Source organism: Sylvia atricapilla, chromosome 5 (genome assembly GCF_009819655.1).
Source record: "Sylvia atricapilla isolate bSylAtr1 chromosome 5, bSylAtr1.pri, whole genome shotgun sequence".
In the NCBI taxonomy this organism is placed as follows: domain Eukaryota; kingdom Metazoa; phylum Chordata; class Aves; order Passeriformes; family Sylviidae; genus Sylvia; species Sylvia atricapilla.
In genome coordinates this window covers 58,436,774-58,459,463 of record NC_089144.1, presented here as the reverse complement: position 1 = coordinate 58,459,463, position 22,690 = coordinate 58,436,774, and the positions used below count along the sequence as shown (strand labels likewise).

Sequence of the window (22,690 nt, the reverse complement as noted above, 5' to 3'; positions counted from 1 at the left end):
GGGGCTCGGGCTGGGGATGCGGGGCTCGGGCTGGGGATGCGGGGCTCGGACAGGGGATGCGGGGCTCGGGCTGGGGATGCGGGGCTCGGGCTCGGGATGCGGGGCTCGGACGGGGGATGCGGGGCTCGGGCTGGGGATGCGGGGCTCGGGCGGGGGATGCGGGGCTCGGGCTGGGGATGCGGGGCTCGGACGGGGGATGCGGGGCTCGGACTGGGGATGCGGGGCCGGGGCGGGGAGCGGCGGTCAGCATGTGGAGCACGGGCGCACACGCTCCCTGCGCTGCGCGGTGCCGGCAGGCGGTGGATTGAGGGGGTTTTAGTCAAGTTCCAGCCCATTTAACAGCGGAGCATGGTGCCAACACTGCCGGTCTGTGCCGTTTCACTAGTTACACAAAGCTGCGCGCCTGCATGCTTACCCTGCCAAGCCGAGTTGTGCCTTCCTAACTTTATCTTCTCTGGAATCTGGCTGAGACAGAGGAAGCGAGGCTTGTGCGTAAGTGTTTGGGGGACCAAAGCCAGAATCTCATGACCTTTGCAGCTTTGGACAAGCTTAATTACCTACCTCTGCAAGAAAGGAAGGAAAGACATTTGTTTTCACGGGTCACAGCTCTTGCTGAGCAGCATCAGGCTCATCGCAATGTTCAGCTGGTCAATGGGCACTGGCATATGGGGATTTGTATTTGGGATGGGTGTAGGAGGAATTATGTACAATGACAAGCTCTCCCCCACCTCCCGAGTGAAATCCCTGAAGTTCTTTCCCTTTCTTTCCTACTGGTTGAGGTTAACAATTTTGGCCCTTGTGTTTAATGGAAACTTGCATTCTTGGAAATTTTTTTTTTTTTTTTCCTGAAATCTTAGGGTTTGTAATAGGAAGAAAAAACAGTACATCAACTTAATGAAAATATCTAAATTTAGATTTTAATGAAGTAAAGCGCAGAGATTGTGTCAGATTAACTCCCTTGTATCCAAGGAGTGTGAGAGAGTGTGTGTGTGTGTACAGTAGAGAGGTTTCAAACTTCTCTGTGTATCACTCAAGTGAATCACCTGTAGGGTATAAAATATCTACAGAACAAAATACTTCACTCCTCTCTGTAAACTAGGGAAAAGCTTGACAGGCCTGCTGCAATCAGGAAGGTTTTAAGCATATTCAGGCTTGGAAAAACTGAGAAGGCACATTTGACACACAGTGTAATCCTCAGCTTGAAGATATCCACCCTGCTGAACACATGCACGTGCTCAACTTTAAATAGATGAGTGGTTCCTGGAAACTTCTCCAGCACTGGCCTTTGCTAATACCACTACCCGGTAGCCAGAGGAGAGACAGACACAAAGCCCCACTCATATTAGGCAATTAGCTAAATATTTATGGGCAAAATTAACTTTAGGCAGATGGGAAGCTGAGAAATCGGGGTCTAAGCCAAATACCTTTAGATTTTAACCAGACTCTGAGTACAAACACATTAAGTCACTTGGGTGGGTATCTGCAGGGTCAGCATTGTTGGTGTGTGTCACTTCATGGGGCGGGCTTGGAGGACTTGGGAAATTATCCTTCTGCAAAGGGGGTGGCAGAGACAGCTCTAGAGAGGCTGACTCATTTGTTTCATGCAGCCTCCAGAAGTGCATCTCACTTGGATATAACTACTGGAAATAACTGGTTTGATATACATGAAAAAAAAGTTTCCCTTTTTTTGTTTTCCTTATTCTCATCCTCTACTCTTCTCCCATTTAGCTCCTGTGAAGTATTCATTCTGTTCTAGGGCAAGAAACAAGATTGGTGGTCTCCAGTAGAGCTGCTAGGTGCAACTCAAAAAAATAAATGTCTGGGAACTGCATGGAACACTTCCCACCCCTCACTTCTTCATGAGATGTTTGAATTGTATGACTTTGCTTCTGATACATATTAGCTCTTGCTACATGCCCAATTACACGGTTTTCTCTGAAGTTCTTGAAATCCGCAGCTTTATAATCGGGGCACAGAAACACTCTGAAGAAATGTTGCTTTATTTACTTGCCACCTCAGTGCATAACTCATGTCCTCTTCTCACTCAGCCCCTCAATATGCTGCTGTGCTCCCCACCCCATCTCTGCTGGTAGTGAGTGCAACTGTGGGACATACAGTTAGTGTGTGGATTAGCAACTAGTTTGGAAAGATGGATCAATCTCATCTTTGAGGGCAGGTGGGAGCAAGGAGCAACATTCCTCAAGCTACTCAAGTGGAACAGAAACTGCTGCCAGCACTGGCACTGTCAGGAGTCCCCTGTGAGCTCTCAGGCCCACTAACCTGCTGGAGGTTTCCTCCCCCTTAAATGGGCACCATGCAGAGGCTGGAATTCTTGTAGCTGAGATAGGAAGGGGGCTGTCAAACACACACAAATAGTCCTGGCACAGCCCCAGTGTGGCTGAGCAAACGTTACTGATCCTTTCACCCACCATCATAGATTGCAGGAAAAATGCTCATAAAACTCCATATTTTCCTCTTTGCCTGTTCAGTATTGGTAGAGATTCCTTTCTCCTCACTTCTGCTGGGGATGAATTTTGAGGAAGCCTGCTGGGCCATGACTGCAGGGATGTGAGAATCAGGAGCTCCAGACATGATTCTTAGCACAGCACCCATTTCCCCAAGATCCAGTGTATGAATATACTCTGGAGAGTGACAGCTAGTAAAACCCTTCCCCTCTGACCTTTTAAATACTTGCTTGGTTGCCACATGAACACTTGGGTCTGAGATTTAAGCAATAGCTGGGAAAATCTCCTAAAACGTCTCCTAACCCATTTGGTAAGGAGCAGAGTGTCTGAGTGTTGTGAACACAGCCTTTTCAGGAAAAAATATGATCAGAATTGATGGCAGTTTGAGGTCCAGTTTTCTTATGGCCCTTCATGTGTCTCCTTCTTGCTGTTTCATTCCCCTCCACCCACAAGCATTACTGATATTATGGTAAATATCACTTTACAATTATGCCTATCTAAAAAACAGGATTAAATAATGCGCTTAGACATGAATCTGAAATTTCCACATTACAGCCGTGTCCAGCTCTTTCAGAAAATCCTGCTTTGTAATAAGTTTTGTTTGAAATTCTAATCTTAGCTTAGAGATAGGATGACTTTGCAGGCGTCCAGAGATGTCATGCACTTAGAGCGAGGCTTCCACAGAGACACAAAGCTGATAAGCTGTATTCGGATAGCGTGGGTGAACTCTTCCCTACATGAGCTAGCAGGACATCCATCAAACATGAAAGAGCAGAAACTGCAAACTAAGGGCATCTGTTACCCTGAACCAGCTCTTTCCCCCCACTCCCGCCCTGTTTCATGCAAGGGCAGCAGGACAAAAATAGTTTTCATCATCAGAATACATGTAACTAGTGCCCTTCATCCAATGTAAGTTGCATAGTGAACTTTGTGCATTACGTGCCTTTTCCTGGAGTTTATCCTAAGGCACTGGGAAGAGCAACCCCAGTTTGAGATTGTTTCCTTGCTACCCCATGCCATAATTTATGGGGAGGCTGTAAATCAGTTTTTAGGTAGGTAGGTAGACAGTGAGTCTCTAGCTGCGTTCCTAGAGTGTGGGGCCCCTTAGGTGCTTCCCCTCACTGGCTCACTGGATTTTCCAGGGTAGAATTAAGATTAAGCCAGTGACAGAAGGAAGATGCCATGTCTCACCTTCAGATCTTATCACAGAATATTTGGCAAGTCCAAGCTCTCAAATCTCAGATGCTCTGGTGGGACCTGAAGGAGTAGATGGCCCCAAATCTGAATGATTCAGCCACAAAAATCTGCAGTACTCAGAGGTTCTTAGACTTCCACCTTCCTGCCTCTGATGGGAAAGTGAAATGGTCATATTGCTATAGAAGTAAGGGCTTAATAATGTGGGTGGTAGAATAAAATAATATATTACCTTTAAATATGGAAGAATATGCTGCCTTGGGGCGTCTGTAGCTGTGATCCTGAAAGGTGGTGGTTCTGGACCATGTCATTTACACAAAGCTGCATTAGTTCCTTAGTTACATGGTTAAATATTTTACTGCACGTTGAAGTGATATTTATGGATATAGCCCAAAAATCCTGAAATAAATTAAAGGGAGAGTTAAGAAATGTCATGGGAATAGCTATGAGGAACCCTTCTGGGCAGTCCTAGCTAGGACTGTTCATTACTTACTTATACCTTTAATCCAAAGGTTGTATAACCATGTATTTATGTATAAAGCAGACTAATATACATACATGGGAATGAATTGCAGTGGCCACTGAAATGTGCAGTGTGCTGTAGTGAGCTGGATGCTGCATTATTATATAGCAGCTCATGGAATGAAAGTTGCTGTGTTCTATGAAAATGAAAGGAGGCATGTGATGAATGACAATCACATCTAATAGAAACCAATTAAAAGTATATTTTAAATAACTGTTCATTTATGGTGCTCAGAATGTGGTTTATTATATTAGAGAAATGAGCAGCCTCTGCCAGGAATGTCTGTTCTGTTTGCATGGGTAGTATCTAGAAGCAGACAAATGCTATCAATAGTGAATAATTAATAGTAACTGTAGTAAATAGATTTTCTAAAACTCTCTTTTCTCTTGACAAATTACACTTGGAAATTTCTTGGCTGCATTCAAGCCAATACTTTAAGCTGCTCTACCAAACCAAAACAGCATCAGCCAGTTGCTAATTTGTAGATGTCAGCGAACTTCTGCCTCATGAAAATTTTTTTCATCATTTGACTACCTGATAGTCTTTCCCCACAGTTCTGCACAGAGGTCAGTTCTAGTGGAGAAAAAACAGAGAGTAAAAGGTGAATGTGGAAATGATTTGGGTGTTTGCATGGGAACGAAGAATTTGATTTACAATTTTGTTTTTAGACTTTTCTTAGTAGTCTCTTAGTTTTGCCTCTGAAAGGATTTAGTTTCCAAAGAAACTAAGGAGTTCCTCACATGCCACCATGGAATTCATATCAGAGAATTTATGTAACACATTTCAATTTTAAATGAGGCTTTCACAAGGTATTACTTGAGGATGCAAATATGCTTAGTTAATTTTTGCTTTTAATCACACTTAGTAGGAGAATCATTGTTCCAGAGAGGTTTTTACAAATGGCACTGTGGTTTCAGTGGATATTTTAGAGTTGATTTCAACTGGCGGTATCACACTGGGGACACGGGGTTATAGTGCTTTCAAGGGAACACACTCCAACTTCTGACACTGGATAATGGAAACATGATAATGAAAACATGGCCCCTGTCCACAGCTTTTTTTTATAAAGGTAGCTGTTGACTCAAGTGCATTATATCACCATTTATTCTTTTGATGAAATACGTATGAGCATTTGTGTAAAATGCTCATGTGAGGTTTCCTTCAGCTTTTCATGATGCATTAACAAAATTGCCTGTGAATATATTGACATCTTTACACAGTAAAACACAACAGTCCACTGCTTTAGGAAGCAAAGAGAACACAATCAATTAAAGGAAACAACTTATTGTACAAGGAGTTTTTACTACTTGACCACATTTGAAATTGCATTTCTATTTTAAGCAAATACAGATCAACATTATTGCTTTTTGCAGTGGCTTTATATACATACATAAAATATACATATATATGCATCTTTATATATAATGAGATACAAACTTCTTTGGGCTGTATTCCTGTTGGTACTGAGTTCCATGGAGGTGTATGAATTTATAGCAGAGATGTTCTGTTGTAACAAACCTGAAAGGGGCTTGTTCAAGTGCTTGAGAAGCCTTGGAGAATTTATTTTTTTAGCTGAATGATACAGTTGGGAAGAGGAGGCACACTCTTGCAAATAAAGAGCTTTTTCAGGTCTACAGTGGTACTGGAACTTATAAACACTTGAGATACCGCTTGTGCATATCACTTGGCTTAACAAAGCAAAGACCTCTCCCTCCAGACTTTGCCTTGCTTATGCCCCTGGCATAACAGAGCTATCCCAAACTGCTCAGGGGAAGTGACAGTGTTTCCTAGCACAATTAAGTTTGGGCTCATAAAGGTTGTATGGGGTATTTCTAATTTAGAAGAAGCAGGAATGAGCTGTTATGAGCTGTGATGAGCTGTGATGAGTCTGATGAAAGGCCACATAAAGGAAGGGAGCACTTTGTTCCATGTCAGCCCTTAGAATCAAGGAGTGGGAAAGATACCCATGGGTCATGAACCAAAGGTTAAGAAACACTGTTGTGGCTCCACAAGAAGTTGCACAACCAATTTCTGTACTTAAAGGGCACCTACAGGAAAGATGGAAAGAGACTCTGTGAGGGAATGCAGTGGTAAGAAGAGGGACAATGGCTTCAAAGTGGAAGAGTGTAGGTTTATATTGCATATTAGGAAGAAATTGTTCTCTGTCAGGGTGTTAAGGCACAGGTTGCCCAGAGAAGCTGTGGCTGCCCCATCCCTGGCAGTGCTCCAGGTTGGATGGGGCTCTGACCAACCTGGGATGGTGGAAGGTGTCCCTGGCCATGGCAGGGAGAGGAATAAGAGGAGCTTTAAGTTCCCTGCCAACCCAAACCATTCTGTGATTCTATGATTGGCAACAACTTTGCTGTTCCTCTCCCAGAAACAGTTAACAGAAAAATGAATGCAGATGGGATGAGAAATATTTAGAATCTATCCCAGAGATTACTTTCCTCTGTCCATAGTTAAAATTACACTTAGCCAGTGTTCACATTCAAAGCTCCTTTGCAAACAGAAGAACTTCATAGTTCTGAAGCACAGTATCAGAACACTGAAAGCTCGCTTAGTTTAATGCTTAGAAAAACACACCAACCCCAAAACACGATGCCACTAGAGTAAGTGTCCCCCTAAAGAGCAGAGGTGTTATGACAGAAAGATAGGAAAGGGGAAAGGAGAGTGCAGAGGTGTGTGAGAGAAAAAGCGGGGCAAAGAAATGGAGCTCCCCTGGGAAGGAGTGGGAGAGCATAGGCAGAATAAGGAGCACCCAGAGATAGAAGCAGGAACCTCAAAGGTCTATGATACAAGGCGATGGTGAAGAAAAGAGAGCAAGGAGGCTGTGGAAGAGAAGAAGGTCCTACCAGCAGAAGAAGCAGTGTGACAAGAATCAAAGAAACTAAGTCTTCAGGCTGATGTTCCCGTTACTGTGCACATGTGACAGCCTTAGGAAACTGCTCCCAAATGGGACACATTTTAGACTTGTACAGAAAATCAGAAGAAATTTGTTTCAAAGATTTTGTCCCTTCTGCACCATTTTCAGTGACAAAATAGCTGTGCAACCATTGGCAACATCCTCCTCCTTCAGAGGAAAACACAAGAAATGTTCAGCCTAAGCCCTTGGGGAGTCTGTACCATCATAGGGACAGCAGCTATAATGGGAGAAGATCTCCTCTGCCTACAGGTGGTTTATGTTTGTTATCTTGTGAGATTTGTGTATGTTGAATAGGATTAATTGCTTTAGAAATGGGATTGTGCTTTTAAACCTGCTGGGCAGCAGTGGGACACGCTGCAGCAGTCATTCAACACTTCAGCTGTGGTGAATGTAACGCTGGGTCCAATATTCCTGCACTCCTCCCTCCAAACAAATGGAGCACGATGAGGCTCTCCTCACCTCATCACATGTTCATTTTCTCATGAGTATATTTTCTTTTCCACGTGTTCAAACTGCAATGTTCACTTCTAAAGCCGTGGGTGAGCAAAGAAGGTGCTTCTCACACCTGTAATGGCCCTGGGACAAACCTAAGAGAAACGAAGTGCTAATTATTGACCCCTGTTAAGTATTATAAAACACAGTCCTAGGCCCATGGCAACCCTTTAATGCAGTGGAAACAGGGAGCTCATTTAACTGGCTGGCACCACTTAAAATACATCGGGGTTGCATCGTCATCACAAACACACAGATCAACAAAACTTTTTGTGCTTCATCTTTATACCCAGTCTGACAGCAGGGAATCCAATTATCTTTTTGCTGAAGACAATTAAATTAAATCAAGAATAATTTTGGCCTTTTGGCCATGAAATTTGGATAACAATATATACTTCTACTATAGGCGTCTGCTTTTTAAAAATGTATTTTATTTGAATGACAAAATTCAGCACAGGGAATTGATCCAGAAAAGAACAAAAAATATTTTCATAGTGGTAGACAGGGAAATCACAGAAGTGCTTCCCCTCATAAAATGTTAGACTGAGCTCTTTTGTTTAGTTGTGTCACATAGCTTTTATTTTCAACGATCAGAGAAAATAAAAACTTCCAAAAATCAAATTAAAAAGATAAACCACTGTATCATTTTTACATTGTGAGACTAAATGTAATCCCAGTTTCAAGTCCTACAGCTTCTCTAAAATTATTGCATTTTTGGTGGGGAGGGAAGGAGGACAATCACTGTGCCTTATGTTATTTTAATGACAATAAAAATAGGCTTAAGTACACTTAGTGGTCTTCCTAAATGTTGCAGCAGCAGGTAAATAAGAATCACCCTGAATGTTACCAGTGAAGCTGATCTCTCTAGCTGTAGCTTTGAAAATATGCCTGTGAAACTCCTTCTGGGAGTTTACTGCCCGTGGATCAGGATCTAACCATGTGTGAAAGTCAGGTGCAGACAACATTTACAAAGCTGCCTGATGTAAATATTGCTTCAAACTTCATCTACATTCTTGAGGGTGTAGCAATAATTTGAAAATCACACCCCCTTGCACTAGATCAGATTTAGAGGTAGGGCACTAATGTATAAAGGAAAATAAAAGTTGTCCCCAAATAGAACTTGAAGGACTAAAGACATATAAAACAATTAGTGGCTGGCTAATTACATGCAACTTTAGGCAGAATATTTTAGTAGACATGATTAAAGGATTGGCTAATATCAAGTTTATAAATTCAGATCAATTTTAATACAAAGTCTTGGGATACTGTACAAAATTCCTCTATAAGCTTATCAAAGCATGCATAATCATAGGAAGATTTGAATTCTTAATCAAAGCTGGAAGAATGAATATGGATTTAGGAATAAACCATCATTGAATAAACCACTGAAAATAGTTCTGTTACAACTGAAGTGTGCTTAGTGAAGTGAAGGACAGGAAAAATGTCCTTATTCCTGATCAAATTTGTTTCCCTTATTCACTGCCCCTCCACTACAACTTGGAGAGCAAAGTTTATGCCTTTGGAATGCAGCAGACTGTCCCAAGTGCTATGGGCTTGGATGTTTTTCCTAAGTTTTCCCTCTGGGGACAGAATGCATCTGGGGAACCTCTTGCTTCCTTGACAAACTGCACGATTTGACTGCTGGTTCCCGCATAACATATGAAGTTTATAAGATCAGTGCATTCTTTTTCTCTCTTTAAAGAAAAATAAAGTTAATAAAAAGTAAGGAAAATGCCAAATTCCCAGGAAGTTAAAACTTCTCCCTCCATGTGTGCATGTGTGCATGTGTGTCTGTGTGTGTGAAGTTTAATAGCTTTGAATAAAGTGACATTTTTATTGCTTCAAGGCATACATGTATTGCAATAGGTTTTATTATTTTGGAAGATGGAAGTGTGAAGAAAGAAGCTCTAAAAAACAAAACAAAACAAGGTAAAAGTGATGTTACACTGAGTAGAAAATATTTGCATTTCATCTGTTTAAAAAAAGCTGTTAAAATGCACTGTGTGGCTGTTCACATGTCAGCCCGGACAAAGGAAGCAAAGATGCCATCTTCCTGGGATAGCAGGTTCTCAGGAGTATCATATTCCAGGATGTTCCCTCGCTTCATGACGATGACCAGGTCTGCAGTGAGGATGGTGTGAACCCGGTGCTGCCACGAAGGAAAGCAAACAGAGGTTTTCATTTGGATAATTCTCATTAATGGGCCTCATGCAAGGCAAACCCATCGGGGAAAGGCTGTCCTTGTTTACAGTGATATTTGGAATAGATCCTTGTAGTTTAATCTTCAAGAGATCTTCAATTACTTTACAGCTTCTGCCACCAAGCCTGAAAATACTTAAGCATGAACTTCACTTTTTGCCATTAGGGACAGCACAGCTGTTGGAATAAATCCTATGGCCCCACTGAAACACATCTTCCCCTGTGGGATATAGGGATGAGAAGCATCCTGCACTGTCAGGTGGCTTAGCATCCTGCTCTGCTCCTTGTTCTCTGCACCCCAGCAGTCTGCTCTTCCTCTATCTCAGGCTACTCCTGGGCTGTTGCCTTCTGTAAATCCCTCTGATATCTAATTTGAGTGTGCTCCAGGCAACAGTTTAATCCCATAGGCTACAGGATTGAAACCAGTTTGAGTTTAATTTCAAGGCCATATGAATAGTCATGAAATTAAACAAACCCAGCAACCATACACGAAGCACCTTCTTGCATTGTCCTCTCAGAAGCTGTGCAGTAGAAAGGAAGCAAAGTGGAAAGAAACTAAAGAGGTAAAAATAACTACCAAAGAGCCAGAAGTCCTGTGAACAGGGTGGACTGAGAGAGTCTACTTGTGAGTCTTCACCAAAGTGGTGAACAGGCCGTCCTCTTTGAGGAGTAAGTTTGAGGCAGTGTCACATTCAACTAGAAAGCCCTCAGAAAGGACAAGGACAATATTGGCATCCAAGATGTGAGACACACGATGCTGGAAAAAAGAACAGAAAAACAGGTGGGTGAAGGAAGGATCAGCTGTGAACGAGGAGAGGAAGGAATGAAGCCAGCTCCATGAGGAAAGCTAAATATTAATGTGTGCTGTTTCACTGACTTGGGAAAGGCAAAGACAAAGCCAAGGCAAAGTGGGATTCCAGCCAGAAGGACAATACAGCATAGAACTGAACGACAACAGTCTTACCACCAAAATTTTCAGCATTTACACAGCCAGGAGCCTTGGAGCACATTGTAAATGAGCTGGGTTAAGTGGCTTGCCTGACACAAACTACTCACTGACAGGCTTGAAACCAGAGTCCAGGAGGCCTGACTGTAATCTCTAACCACAGGACTGGATTCCAGACAAGGCAAATGAAACAGCTGTTGAAACATGTATTTATCTTGTGGACAAAACCTCTGTTTGTTGTCTAATGCTGCTGTCACAGGTGGTAATATTCTTAATAGTATCCACCACATGTCTGTGCACGTATATGTATGAACATGCATGAGTATACGGAACTTCTGGGCACTAGAAGTGGGAGGAAAATGGGAAAGAACATCATAAACCCTAGCTGAAAAGATACTATTGGGGAGGGGTGGTAATTCCCACTGATTCCAGTTTCTAAAACCTTTATTGTAAACCTAGCTTTTTATTCCAAATAAGAGAAAAGATAACCCAACTTGAGAAAACACACCATAATATTATGAAGTCTCAACTCCTAAATTTGTGCCATGTTTGTAGGCACTGTAGATACATAGCCTTCAGAGGCAAAATTCAAACCTATATTTTGATGCAACTTTCAGTAATGGTTTAAACCATTTATTTGGTCTGAATTTTTTAGTAAGAATGACTTCAAATATTGTTGGAGACAGTGCAGATGCTGAAGTTCCCTGTAAAGCCTTTGTTCAGATCCAAGTGTTTTAGTTTGATAGCAAGACAGCATTTACTGCAAAATTTCGGGTTGATAGTAGGTGTCTGACTTGTTCTGGTACCATGGGAATATTCTGATCTTGTGGTTTAGTTCTATTTTGTGGTGCTTTTAGGTTTATATAGTGGTGTTTAACTGGTGAAGGGCAAGGTTAACTTCCTGAGGAATGAGGAAAAAAAGAGCTTTTTCTGGCTTAATACTCACCGCTATTGTTACAACAGTGCGGTCAGCAAAAGCAGTCATCACAACCTTCTGCAAGATGTTTTCCTGTCAGAGGAAAAGGCTCACTCCAGTTACTTAATCCTCTTACATTCTAATTCACATGTTTTCAAGCATATTCCACACTATCTCTGTCCTAGCAGGGAAATATCACACCTGCGAAAGCAGGGGTTCTCTAAAGCATTTCTTCTTTTCCTGAGAGAAACAAAAACACTTCCAACTTTTTCTGCTACAGAGATTTCACAGCTTCGTGGCTGACACTTAGGGAAGGTGCCTTTCTCCTGGTAGATCCTTAATTATCTTATTGGTGTACTCACTGTGGCCATGTCAATAGATGCTGTGGCCTCATCCATGATGAGGATGCTGCTCTTGCGGACAAAGGCTCGGGCCAGACAGAAGAGCTGCCTTTGTCCCACACTGAAGTTTTCCCCTCCTTCTGTGACCATGGCATCTGTAACAAAACCAGACCCTGTGAACATTGCACCCTTGAAATGCTGCCCCTGAGAGCTCTGCTTGTCCACTATTCCAGGGTCAAGCGAAATCCCCATACAAGCCAAAAACCATAACCTTGACTGACCAGTGGGATGGAGGGATAAGAAGAAAAATGAGCACAGCCTCTTGGGAAAGAAGTATATCACTAAACAAACAGCAGGCATGAATTGTTAGGAAATCTGGTAGGCTGCATGGTAATATCTTAGTAATATGAAATATACTTGATATGGAAATAAATCTGTGAGTTTTTTTCATGAAATGGATCTGAAATGGTAAGAAAAATGCTCTGTCAGTGTTTACAGCTCTGCTGGCAGAGCCAGGTTCTGCTAAAGGAGGTAAAATTGTTCTTTTTTTCTCCTTAGTAATTATCCCGCTATGATCATAGGATCATAGAATATCCTGAGTTGGAAGGAGCCCAAAAGAATCATCAAAATCCAACTCCAATCCTGGCCATGCACAGGACAGCCTCAAGAAGCACACTATAATGCTGAGGTATTGCACGACTTTTCCACAGTGCTTGGGAAACCAGATTATTCTTCAATGTTTCAATAAGAATATTCTCTCTAGAATGAAGAGAGAATCTTCATTATGTGTCTGTCACTCCTACATGATGATCCAGAGTGTCAGATGGGATGGACCTGTTTATCTCTGTGCATGCATGATTCCATTACTGGCCCATGATCCCAGAGATTGGTTCAAACATACCAAGGCCTCCTGGCAACGACTTGACCATGTTCTTTAACTGAGCAATCTCCAGAGCTTCCCAGAGTCTGTCATCAGTGCACTTGCATTCAGGATCCAAATTAAAGCTGCAAAGAAAACCATAACAAGGGTCTTGTTGCTGAAATTGCTTTCAGGTATTCTGCAAATTAACACCTTGGCATTGTGTGTCACTCAGCAGACTGTGCAGATGGATTGGACTGAGCTAGGAGAAGGTTCCCTGCCTTTTCCATCCTCTCCTGTCCCACAGCTCCCATGACAGGCAGGCTGTGCAATGCTGCCTGCCACCCCTGATGACATACACATACCGGATTGAGCCACTGAACAGGATTGGGTCCTGGAGAATGATGGAGAGCCGGGACCGGAGCGTGTGCAGAGGCAATTTGCTGATGTCTATCCCATCAATCACGATCCTCCCTGGGCCAAACAACACACAGAACATGTGAGGGAATTACACAAAGCATGTGATCCACGGGTAGCAGGTGGAAAGATGGAACAGCCCCTCTGGGCTGGTCTCTAGATGATGGGACACTGTCTCTGTGAGCTCTCACGGCTGTCAGACACATGGAGAAGGTGAATGTATCTAATAAGACAAGCCAGGGATGTCCCAGCTTATCAGTGACACTGCCACCTTTCTCTTTTTCTTTTTCTTCCCCCTATCCTCCCTTAAGGGAAATTATATCTCTTCCCTTCAATGTGATTAATGATAAGACCAGAAAGATAATTTATTATGGATCAATTACAGCCAAAGAGAGCAAGAACAAGTGCAGCTTATTTTGCTGTGCCTTTCTTTGCTCCCCTTGAATTCAGCAGTTGCTGAAGATATTTCCTTTGAGAAGGGGCACAATTTATTTGCATGCATGTGCATGTATGCAGGGGGTTGGAGGTTATGGGGAAGGGATTGGCCAGGCAAACTGAATGAGAATATGATAGAGGCTATTTCCATCAGGCACTTCTGCAGTTTTCATGTGAATTTTTTCACTAGGCAGCTGCATTCCTTCCTGGGATGTACCCAACATTAATTTCATCAGTTCTCTCTCCCAGCAGCGAGAACTTAAACATAAACTGATAGGTGCATTCAGAGCTTTGTACGTGTGTCCCTTCCGTCATTCCCACTGTCATGATATTGCATTTTGTAGGTTGTTCTCTGTGACCCTCTTCCAGTGGAAGATTTCATCAGCCCCCTAGCTGGACTACTTCTATTATTATCATTTTATGCTTTTATTATATGGCCAGAAGAATCAAGATTTTATCTTTAAGGTGCAAAGTCTAATTATTTTCACACTTCAGGAAAATCCAAATCAGGTTATAGGATTATAATCTCATAATCTGCTTGAGACATTAGTTGTTGCATAAACTTAAACAATTACTTTTCTTCACAAACAAGGACTTTAGAGTGGGTTACAGAAGATGAAGTAGAACAAGGAGGGGAAAATTAATATGGAATTTCTGGGGAATAGGGAAATGCATATTCGATAAAAGCCAGGGTGCTCAAGGAAAAGAAAAGAGGGAAAAAGTAAATTTGAGAGGAGCTGGGAAACTGGGAAAGGATTGAGGGGTGGTCAAGCAAGACACAAGTGAAATGAGAAGTTGTTTGAACAGAGGGCAAGAAAAGGGAAACACTAAGGAACAAAGCAAAAGTGGGGAAATAAAATGGGACAGATACAAATTTAAGGAGATAATGAAGACCTAAAGAACAACACGAATGAAACTTTGGCTCTAGTAAAAGTTACTAGAAATCTTTTTATTATTTATTAGAGTCAGGACCCCACCCAGAAGTGGACCAGCACAGAGGCGAAATATGGGTCCAGCTGGGAGAGGGATGTGCACAAAGGATAAACAGAGCTTGATCAAAAAAGGCTCAGACATTCCCATTGGGAAAAATCAGGGATACAGAAAGAGCAGACGAAGAAAATACACAGAAAGAAGACTTAAGTGGAAGGAAGCTTTAAGCTGGCCATAAGCATGGTTATTATTTCTTTGCAATATTAATATATCCAGGAATCATGGTCATGAATCAGAAGCCTGGAACCATAGACACATGTAGGCACAGAACCACAACAAAAGGAAACATTAGCTGTATCAGATTCACTTATCCTCCCACATCCTACTGGGCTTTCCCTGGCAAACACTCCATGTACAATGGCTAAATTGGAAATGTGGAAATCTATGCAACAAAAAGAGGACTTTCTAGTGGTTTTCTATATTCCTGCAACAGCACACATGTATCTGTATTATAAATGCTGAAAAGAAGTTCATGCCAACCAGCTGGGACAGTTAAATGCTGCAGGAGTGAAAACATAGCAACATTTTTATAATCCTTGTGTCAAATTCTGCTGCAGTTGTGGGAATGCTCAATAAAAAAAAATCAGGGGAATGAACTTGTTGAGCCCTAGTTTCTACTCTGCTAATATTTTGACAGCTATAATAAGTTAATGCAGTTATTCTTTAGAGAAACATTTAGACACTGCAGAGAGTTACATATTTTTTGTCCTGTGTCAAAAATTGCATATTGTTTTGTCAGACCGTATGTGCTTTTTTTTTTTTTTTTTTTTTTTTTTAAATCAGAAATAGAATCTGTGCACAACATTTCCTGGAAGAGCCAAGTACTATTCACAATAGGGCACTTTGTACTTTGAAGGATCAGGCATAATGCTTCTAATCAAGTATCTTCTGAGCCAGAGAACCAGGTTATAAACTATCAAAAAGGCTCCTCACTTCTTCTGAGGAAATAAGGGAGGAGCAGGTGAGGAGTGACAACACATTCCAGGGAAAACTGACCATCAAAAATGTCCACCATTCTGAAGAACGCCAAGGAGAGGGAGGACTTGCCACTGCCAGTGCGACCACAGATCCCAACCTGCAAAAAATGGAGGATGTCACTCAGAGAGTACTCATTTACTCACTTACTCCTTACACCTTACTTACACCTGCAGTTCTTTTGGGAAAGCTACACTGGATTGTGCTACTGGTGAGTAGAAGGGTCCTTCCCAGTGGCAGGTGGCACACTAGGAAAAAAACAAAACTGTACAGTGAGCACACTCCCCTTTTCTGCCCTTCATCACAAGGACTTGTCCTGGGAGCATTTCAGCATTTTGACCTGGATGCCAGTGACACTCTATGCTAAAATGTGAGATCCTCTTGAGTTTTCACTCAGTTCAGTCTGATCTCCTTCTAATTTATCTGCCATTTAGGCTTACTTTTATGCAAGGAAAATGGACTTGGAAAGACATGGGATACTCAGAAGAAAAATTGATCCCAGCCAAGAATAAGCTTTTATCAGTGTTAAATTCTTGATCTGTGCCCAGGGACCTCAGAGAGGATTGTAAATGTGTATATCTGCCAACGCAAGTTGTTTATCTTGTTCTTCTGCCACTTTAGACAGGAAAGCTCAGTAATGAAGGATCTGCACCAGAACAAGGATGATGAGCAATTGCTTGACATGGTACCTTTTGTCCTGGTTTGATATAGGCCTTCACATGCTTCAGAACAGGCTTCAGGTTGTTTTCATAGCGAACACACAAATTTTCAATCTTGATTTCCCCCTCCTGAGGCCAGTCTTTGGGGACTTGAGAGGGATCTGAAATAGTTACAGAAAAACAAACTGAAATGAGTGCTGCCAGAGGGTCACCCTTTACAACAGTCCCCTTTTCCCCTCCCTGCTGCCTGGGCACCCTCCTTTAAGCCACTGGAGAAATGAAGCCTCAGTTCCCTGCCAAGGGGAGGCTGAGCTGGGAACTGCCCGGCAGGCACTTGGCTTCCAGATCTCCATATGCAGAGAGAGAGGGCAGATACTAAAGTGTCACTTGGCACTGCAGCAGGAGAGGCCAAATGAACAGAGAACGCGGTGTCAGGGCAGTGTCAGCGTGGCCTTGGGTCAGTGACCGGCACAGGAAGGGCAGCCTGAGGAAGGAAGCTGTAACTGCCACACAACGTGAGCTGTTGACATTATCACAGCTCGTGTTTCATCCTGATTGGCAAATACACAGCAGGTTTTGTCTCTGGACTAAAGAGCTTGGCTTTTCAGGGAAGCTTCTTGACCTACAAGCCTTTTCTTGCACTTCAACCACTTCTAAAATAGCAATCAAAGCTAATTTGAAGTGTATGGAGCACAAATTCCAATGTGCAGCTCAGAGAAGAGTAGCTGAGGTCTGGCTGCCAACGTGCCAACTATTCCTGTAGTCCCCATCTGCTACAAAGATTTTGAAGCATGTGACATTACTTATTTTTATCCTTATTTTTGTTTTCTAAATAACGTACATGGATGTTTTGCTCATCTGATCGGTAACTGTGGTATTTTCTGATTGTTCTACAAGGTCCTTCTCTGTCTCCTTGGCATATGATAGGATTTTTTCTCTCGTTGACTAACATAAGCAACATATTTTCATAGCTTCTTTGAGCTATCCTTGTCACTCACACCAGTGGCAGTTCCTACACCTCAGTGAGAACAGATTTTGGCCAGAGAGGTGTGTATATTTTGCATGACCAAATCTACCATTCTTTCACATCACTATGCAAAGCCCCAAAAAGATTAAGAGCAATACCCAGGTAGCCTTCGTAGTTCTCCGACTCCATGTTCAGGAAGCTGTGTACTTTTTTCACTGCACCCATCTGCACTTCCAGATCAGCCAGATTCCTCACTACCCAGTTCAGGTAGTTGGTTATCTGCATCACAAAATGAAAACAAGGACAGGGTTCAGCTTCCTTTCTGTTCATCAACCCATTTGGAAGTAAAGGCCGGATACATTTATGAAAATCCATGGCTTGACTCAGCACAGTGCATCTCTTTTTAACATTACAACAGTTCAAGGCTCAGTGCAACAGCCTCAAATCCATAAGAAGCTAGTCATACTCCAACACAATTAGCCCTAAGACAGCAATTTGGTGCTTGGTATTCTCATCCTTGTGTTTTGAAAGAGAAGTATGGGAAAGTTGTACCTAAACTCTGACTAATTGAGGGAATCTCTTGTTTTCAGCATCTAATAATCAGCACTGAAAGGTGCCTTCTTTAAGCACACACAGAAAAAAATCAAAATTGAAAGTGCTGTTTGGAAATATTTTCTATTATGTGTATTCTCTTCTTTCAAAGACTGCAACTAAAGATTAAGAAAGTTCACTATTTGCAAATATATTGAAAAGATTTTATGATAATTTCATTTCTGCGTATTTAGAGAATCCATTTCTCTCTGTGGAAAATATTAGAAGTTTTTAACACAGAAATATATGAAGGAAAAAATGCGTTGTCTGTTCAGCAATATTTCCTTCCTGGTTTTTATTCTCATTTGTAATGAAAGTTATTTGATCAATAGTTAAATCAATAGCAAAGGTATTACTTTTAGTAGGTAATCATTGATTATTAGTTCTCTAACACACTTAGTAGCATATACAAATTCTTTTCTAGGCAGGATTTACTATTTAGGGCTGAAAATTGTAAATCTGTTTCCTTGGCCTGTATTTAGGTAAAAAAGAAGAACTGATCTTATTAAGAAGAGTTGATTGCCAAGAACCCTGATAACTTCAGATATGTTATATACTTGAATGATGTTTTAGGAACGTAAAAAAGAAAGGCTTTGCCTTTTTTTTTTTTTTTTTTTTTTTTTTTTTTTTTTTTTTTTTTTTTTTTGGTGAGTACCAAATAAGGACTTTATTAAGAATAAATCAACTAGTCTCACTTCCTTACCACTAACCTAATACTGATGCAATAATCAAACAGTAAATTTCCACTGAGATTCAACAAAAAATTGTTGTTAATTTAGAGGACTTGGTTGCTTTCTTTGTCCTTAATATAGAGTTCTTGATGGGTATTCTCTCCTTTATGTTCAGAAACCTGCTTATTTGGTGCCCAGCTTTTGAGTTAGGAAGTTAGAGAAATGGGAAAGTTTGCAGAAAGGCAAAACACTGTGGCACTGTGGCAGGCTGCTATCCTATCAGATCTGGCAGATTTCATAACACAGCCAAGCACCCAAAAAGCTCTGCCCACTACCTCAGGCTCCATCACAGTTGTGCAAAGGAGCTGGCAGTGCTTGCAGAAGAGGAGAGAATAAGCTCAGGATGTCCACTGTAAACACAACCTTAGTACAAACAACTTGCTCTCATCCAGGTCTAAATATCAGCCCTCTCTCAGCTTCGAAGAGTAATTATTTAAAAACCCACAACTATGTCAGGGGACACAGGTAATGAATGATCCAGCTGCCTTCAAAAATTCATCAGGGTTATTGTGGGGCTGGAGAGAGACAGGTGATCACCTGGTTCCTACAGCTCTTCTTCACCTGTTGTGCCAGACTTGAGAACGTGCCTATTTCACACGAATGAACTGGTTGCAAACAGGCTAAAAACAAAGAGGCTGAGGATAAAGCAAATGTCCTGGCACTTCCAGATCCCTGCTAATGAAGCAGTGTTACCAGGAATGTTTTCAGAGTGAAGCTGATGCCCTGGGACTGATTCTCAGTTGTTGACAGATTCTCACACTGTTGCAACAGCAGCACAGAGGGGATCTAAGGCCACCCTAAGGCAGCTGCTGAGGACTTTCTGTTATAGCCATAGGCTCACCAGAATTTATGTGAAAGCCAGATCTCGGGGTTAGACCCACACCTTTATGCCTCCCTCATAACACCAGTGCTTCAAAACAGACTAATTTTTACTATGCCAGCCATGGTTCCAAAAGTTCTTCCTGCCACTATCATCATCCTGCCTTTGTCCCCACTCCCGTGGTTCATTCAGTAATATTTTGCCCCCACTCTCATGAATACTTCTACTCTCTGTGGGGATTGTCATTCACTCTGTGCTCCTGATGAACACTCAGTCTCTCTTGCAGCCAGGAACACTAAAATACTGTTCCTTCTCCTCACTGCTAATGACAGTGGCAAAATGAACCAGCTACTGGACCACCATAACCTTGTCATCCCTGAGTCCATCTGCTCTGCATTCCTACTGCTACCTGTCATGATGAACCATGCCCACAAAGGTCACAATCCCCAAATCCATTCATAATTGCAAATCCATTCATAATCTTGGGCATCTCAGTAATTTCCCTCCAAGGGCAAAACCGATAATTCTGTTTCTTCGGCAATTATTTTATTTGGTCTTTGGTTAAAGATTACCCAGATGATGATAATCTGTATTTCCTGGCAGGTTTTGCCTTGTAGAGGTGTAGCCAGTGCTGTACTGTACAAAACAGAGTGCTCAGCAGGTCCTCTTACGCATTTTTAATTTTCCTGCTCCACTTGGGAGCACGCAGGGCCTGGGAATGCTTGTGTTTTTTTAATTGGCTCGTAAAACATGAAGCAAGTCCAAGTTGCCCTGAACTCTCTCAACTTTGGCTCAAGTCCATTATTTGCAGGATTTTTTTTCTTTTCAAGATTAAAAAAGCTAGGACATGACCATGTACACATAAAAATATTGTAAAATCAATGTGTTGGTCTGGAAGATCTTACACTTGGGCTTGGCACATACCGTCAGAGCGTACAGGAGACCCAGCCCCACGAACCCCGAGTGTGGCCCTTCAGTGATGGAAGTGACAGCAGCAGTCAGGACAATGCAAGCACCCAGGTAATCCTGGAATGAGAGACAGGGGGATGAAAAAAGAAGAAATGCAGCAACCAGAACATTTCTTTACTTGTGGAGCAGTTCCACTTTACCAACAATTGTTTATATAATGACACCTAGCCCTTAGTTTTCATTTGTTTTTGGTTTTTTTTTTCCCTGGAAGAGGTCATGGTTGTGATGTCCAACCTGAAATACTCAAAGCAACTTGCTGAAAACTAGTGAAACTGGCCATTCTGCAAATTCATTTAGGCTAGGGCATCCCATGGTAGCCACCCCAAAAAGAGCAGGGATCAAAAAAATCCAATAAGCATATTAAAAAAAAAAAATGAGAAGGATATAACGGTGACAATCCTAATGCCCACCATGAAAACAAATCAATTCCATTCTCTTCACTCTCCTTCAAGTCTTCTCAAATACGGGTTTGCCTCCTCAAAAAAGGAAGTATCACTGACTTCACAAAGTCCAGGAAGGCTTTCGGTAGAATTTATACAGGTCATGCACATGTTTTATTGGCAGAAGTTTGCAGGAGCTGGAACCCATTTTCTTGATGTTTATCTCAGGTTTGAAGTATATGCCACATGTCATCTCATGGAGTCAAGGTGCTGATTAATAGGATATAGTTGGTATTCCCACTGTCTCACTGCTGCCTGCATTACATTTACTTTAGATCACATTTTCCATTCATTTTTCTCCTCCTGTCTGATAATACTCTGTCAGAAATCTTTCCTTCTGAGATTTGAAATGAGGGATGCCTAGTTCTTCTGTCTAAAAAATGTGTTGAAGACCAAAATACAGACTCAAATTTTAGGGGGGAATGGCTTTGAACTGACAGAGGGGGAAGTTAGATTGGATATGAGGAAGAAATACTTCCCTGTGAGGGTGGTGCAGCCCTGGCACAGGGTGTCCAGAAAAGCTGTGGCTGCCTTATCTCTGGAAGGCCAGGCTGGAATGGCCTCTGAACAACCTGGGCTAGTGGAAGGTGTCACTGACCATGTCAGGGGGATGGAACTGGATGGGCTTTAAGGTACCTCCCAACACAAACCATTCTGGGATTCTGTGACTCACACTTATGCAGCACAATGGTCCTGAATCTCTATCATCAGCTAGCATAGGACTTAGGAGCTGCTATTAAATCCCACAGACTTCTTGGTGATCTTAGCACCACCATGCCATTAGGAAGAGCTAGATGAACTATTCCTTGGCAAGATCACACTATTTCTAATGCTCTGATGAGGTGATGTGCATTCTTGGACCAAATTCATTCTGCATGTAAGCAAGTCTAAGACTGTGAAGCATTAAGAGGTTTATTCCAATTGGCTGTTGCTCTGTTATTTATCTGTCTTAGATTTGGAAGCAATTTCAGCTGATCTTGGATGCTGTAAGAGTCTGAAAACATCGAGCACATCGCAAAAAAAGGAGAATAACTTTGTTGCTCCAACAGGAAAAGAAGGTGAGTATACAACCTTTGATGTGAGCATTAATCATGCCTGTTGCTATTTATGTCCAGCAGAATCAGGCAACTGCTCTGTTTATTCACTGCTCTTTCTGTTTAAGATGAATAAAGGAATCACAGTTACTTTGCTTGCCTCTTCTTGCCTTGCAGATAAGGAAAGTCCCTCATAAAGAGCCTCCACAAAACTCAGAAGCCTGTATCACTGTGTTTTGTATCACTACAAAACCCAGTATCACTGTCAGTGGCTGCATTGTGTCTTGCTGTCATTCTCTTTCTGGAGGCTAGTTCTGCTATCTTTCATGATATCAAACAATAAAACCACAAACAGTATGGCCCTGCAAGGGTTTAGCTTATTGCTGTGTGACTAAACTTGCTGCTGGAGAGATACTTCAAGACCTGGGAGATCAGTGTGCCTAAAACAGTACCAGAATGGCATCCTGGCATCCTGGCATAAAGATGGCACAGTTCACAAAGCCACTGAAAAGCCATGTTCTGCCTTGAAAGCAGTTCCTGCTGTGGCAGGTCTGTGGATGCCGCACAGTAGTAGAGAAAGTCTTGTCTGAAGTTATGTAAATGTTTGTTCTTGCACTCCCTTCAGACGCTAGACAGCACAGCAGCAGAAGATGAGGCAGACTTGTATTTTCTTACTCCAGGCCAAGAAAGCTGAAAAAACGCTCTGGGTTTAACATAACAATCCTGATCTATTTTAAGGAACTGTGTGTATAATCTCCTCGCGAGATTAATACTCGCTATTATCTTCTCTGCATCAGCCAAAGT

General features: G+C 42.0%; 2 protein-coding genes across 7 annotated transcripts in view; one reads left to right on the top strand and one right to left on the bottom strand.

Moving 5' to 3' along the window:
* TSPO (translocator protein) overlaps positions 1-22,690 on the top strand; it is a 357,420-nt gene that overhangs the window by 347 nt on the left and 334,383 nt on the right. The gene's annotated exons all lie outside the window — the stretch shown is intronic.
* The window catches only part of ABCC9 (ATP binding cassette subfamily C member 9), a 66,968-nt gene continuing 53,728 nt past the window's right edge, over positions 9,451-22,690 (bottom strand). For 3 of the 6 annotated variants that reach the window (XM_066319606.1, XM_066319608.1, XM_066319610.1), the window contains 10 exons: positions 20,368-20,469; positions 17,460-17,580; positions 16,365-16,495; positions 15,697-15,775; positions 13,224-13,332; positions 12,901-13,004; positions 12,021-12,154; positions 11,689-11,751; positions 10,374-10,553; positions 9,661-9,746 (listed from right to left, as the gene is read on the bottom strand). In XM_066319606.1, coding sequence (XP_066175703.1) covers positions 10,416-10,553; positions 11,689-11,751; positions 12,021-12,154; positions 12,901-13,004; positions 13,224-13,332; positions 15,697-15,775; positions 16,365-16,495; positions 17,460-17,580; positions 20,368-20,469 — 981 coding nt within the window. In that variant the 3' untranslated portion in view covers positions 9,661-9,746; positions 10,374-10,415. Of the gene's footprint in view, positions 9,747-10,373; positions 10,554-11,688; positions 11,752-12,020; positions 12,155-12,900; positions 13,005-13,223; positions 13,333-15,696; positions 15,776-16,364; positions 16,496-17,459; positions 17,581-20,367; positions 20,470-22,690 lie in introns of all 6 variants that reach the window. The other 3 variants (XM_066319605.1, XM_066319607.1, XM_066319609.1) reach the window with 1 other exon arrangement.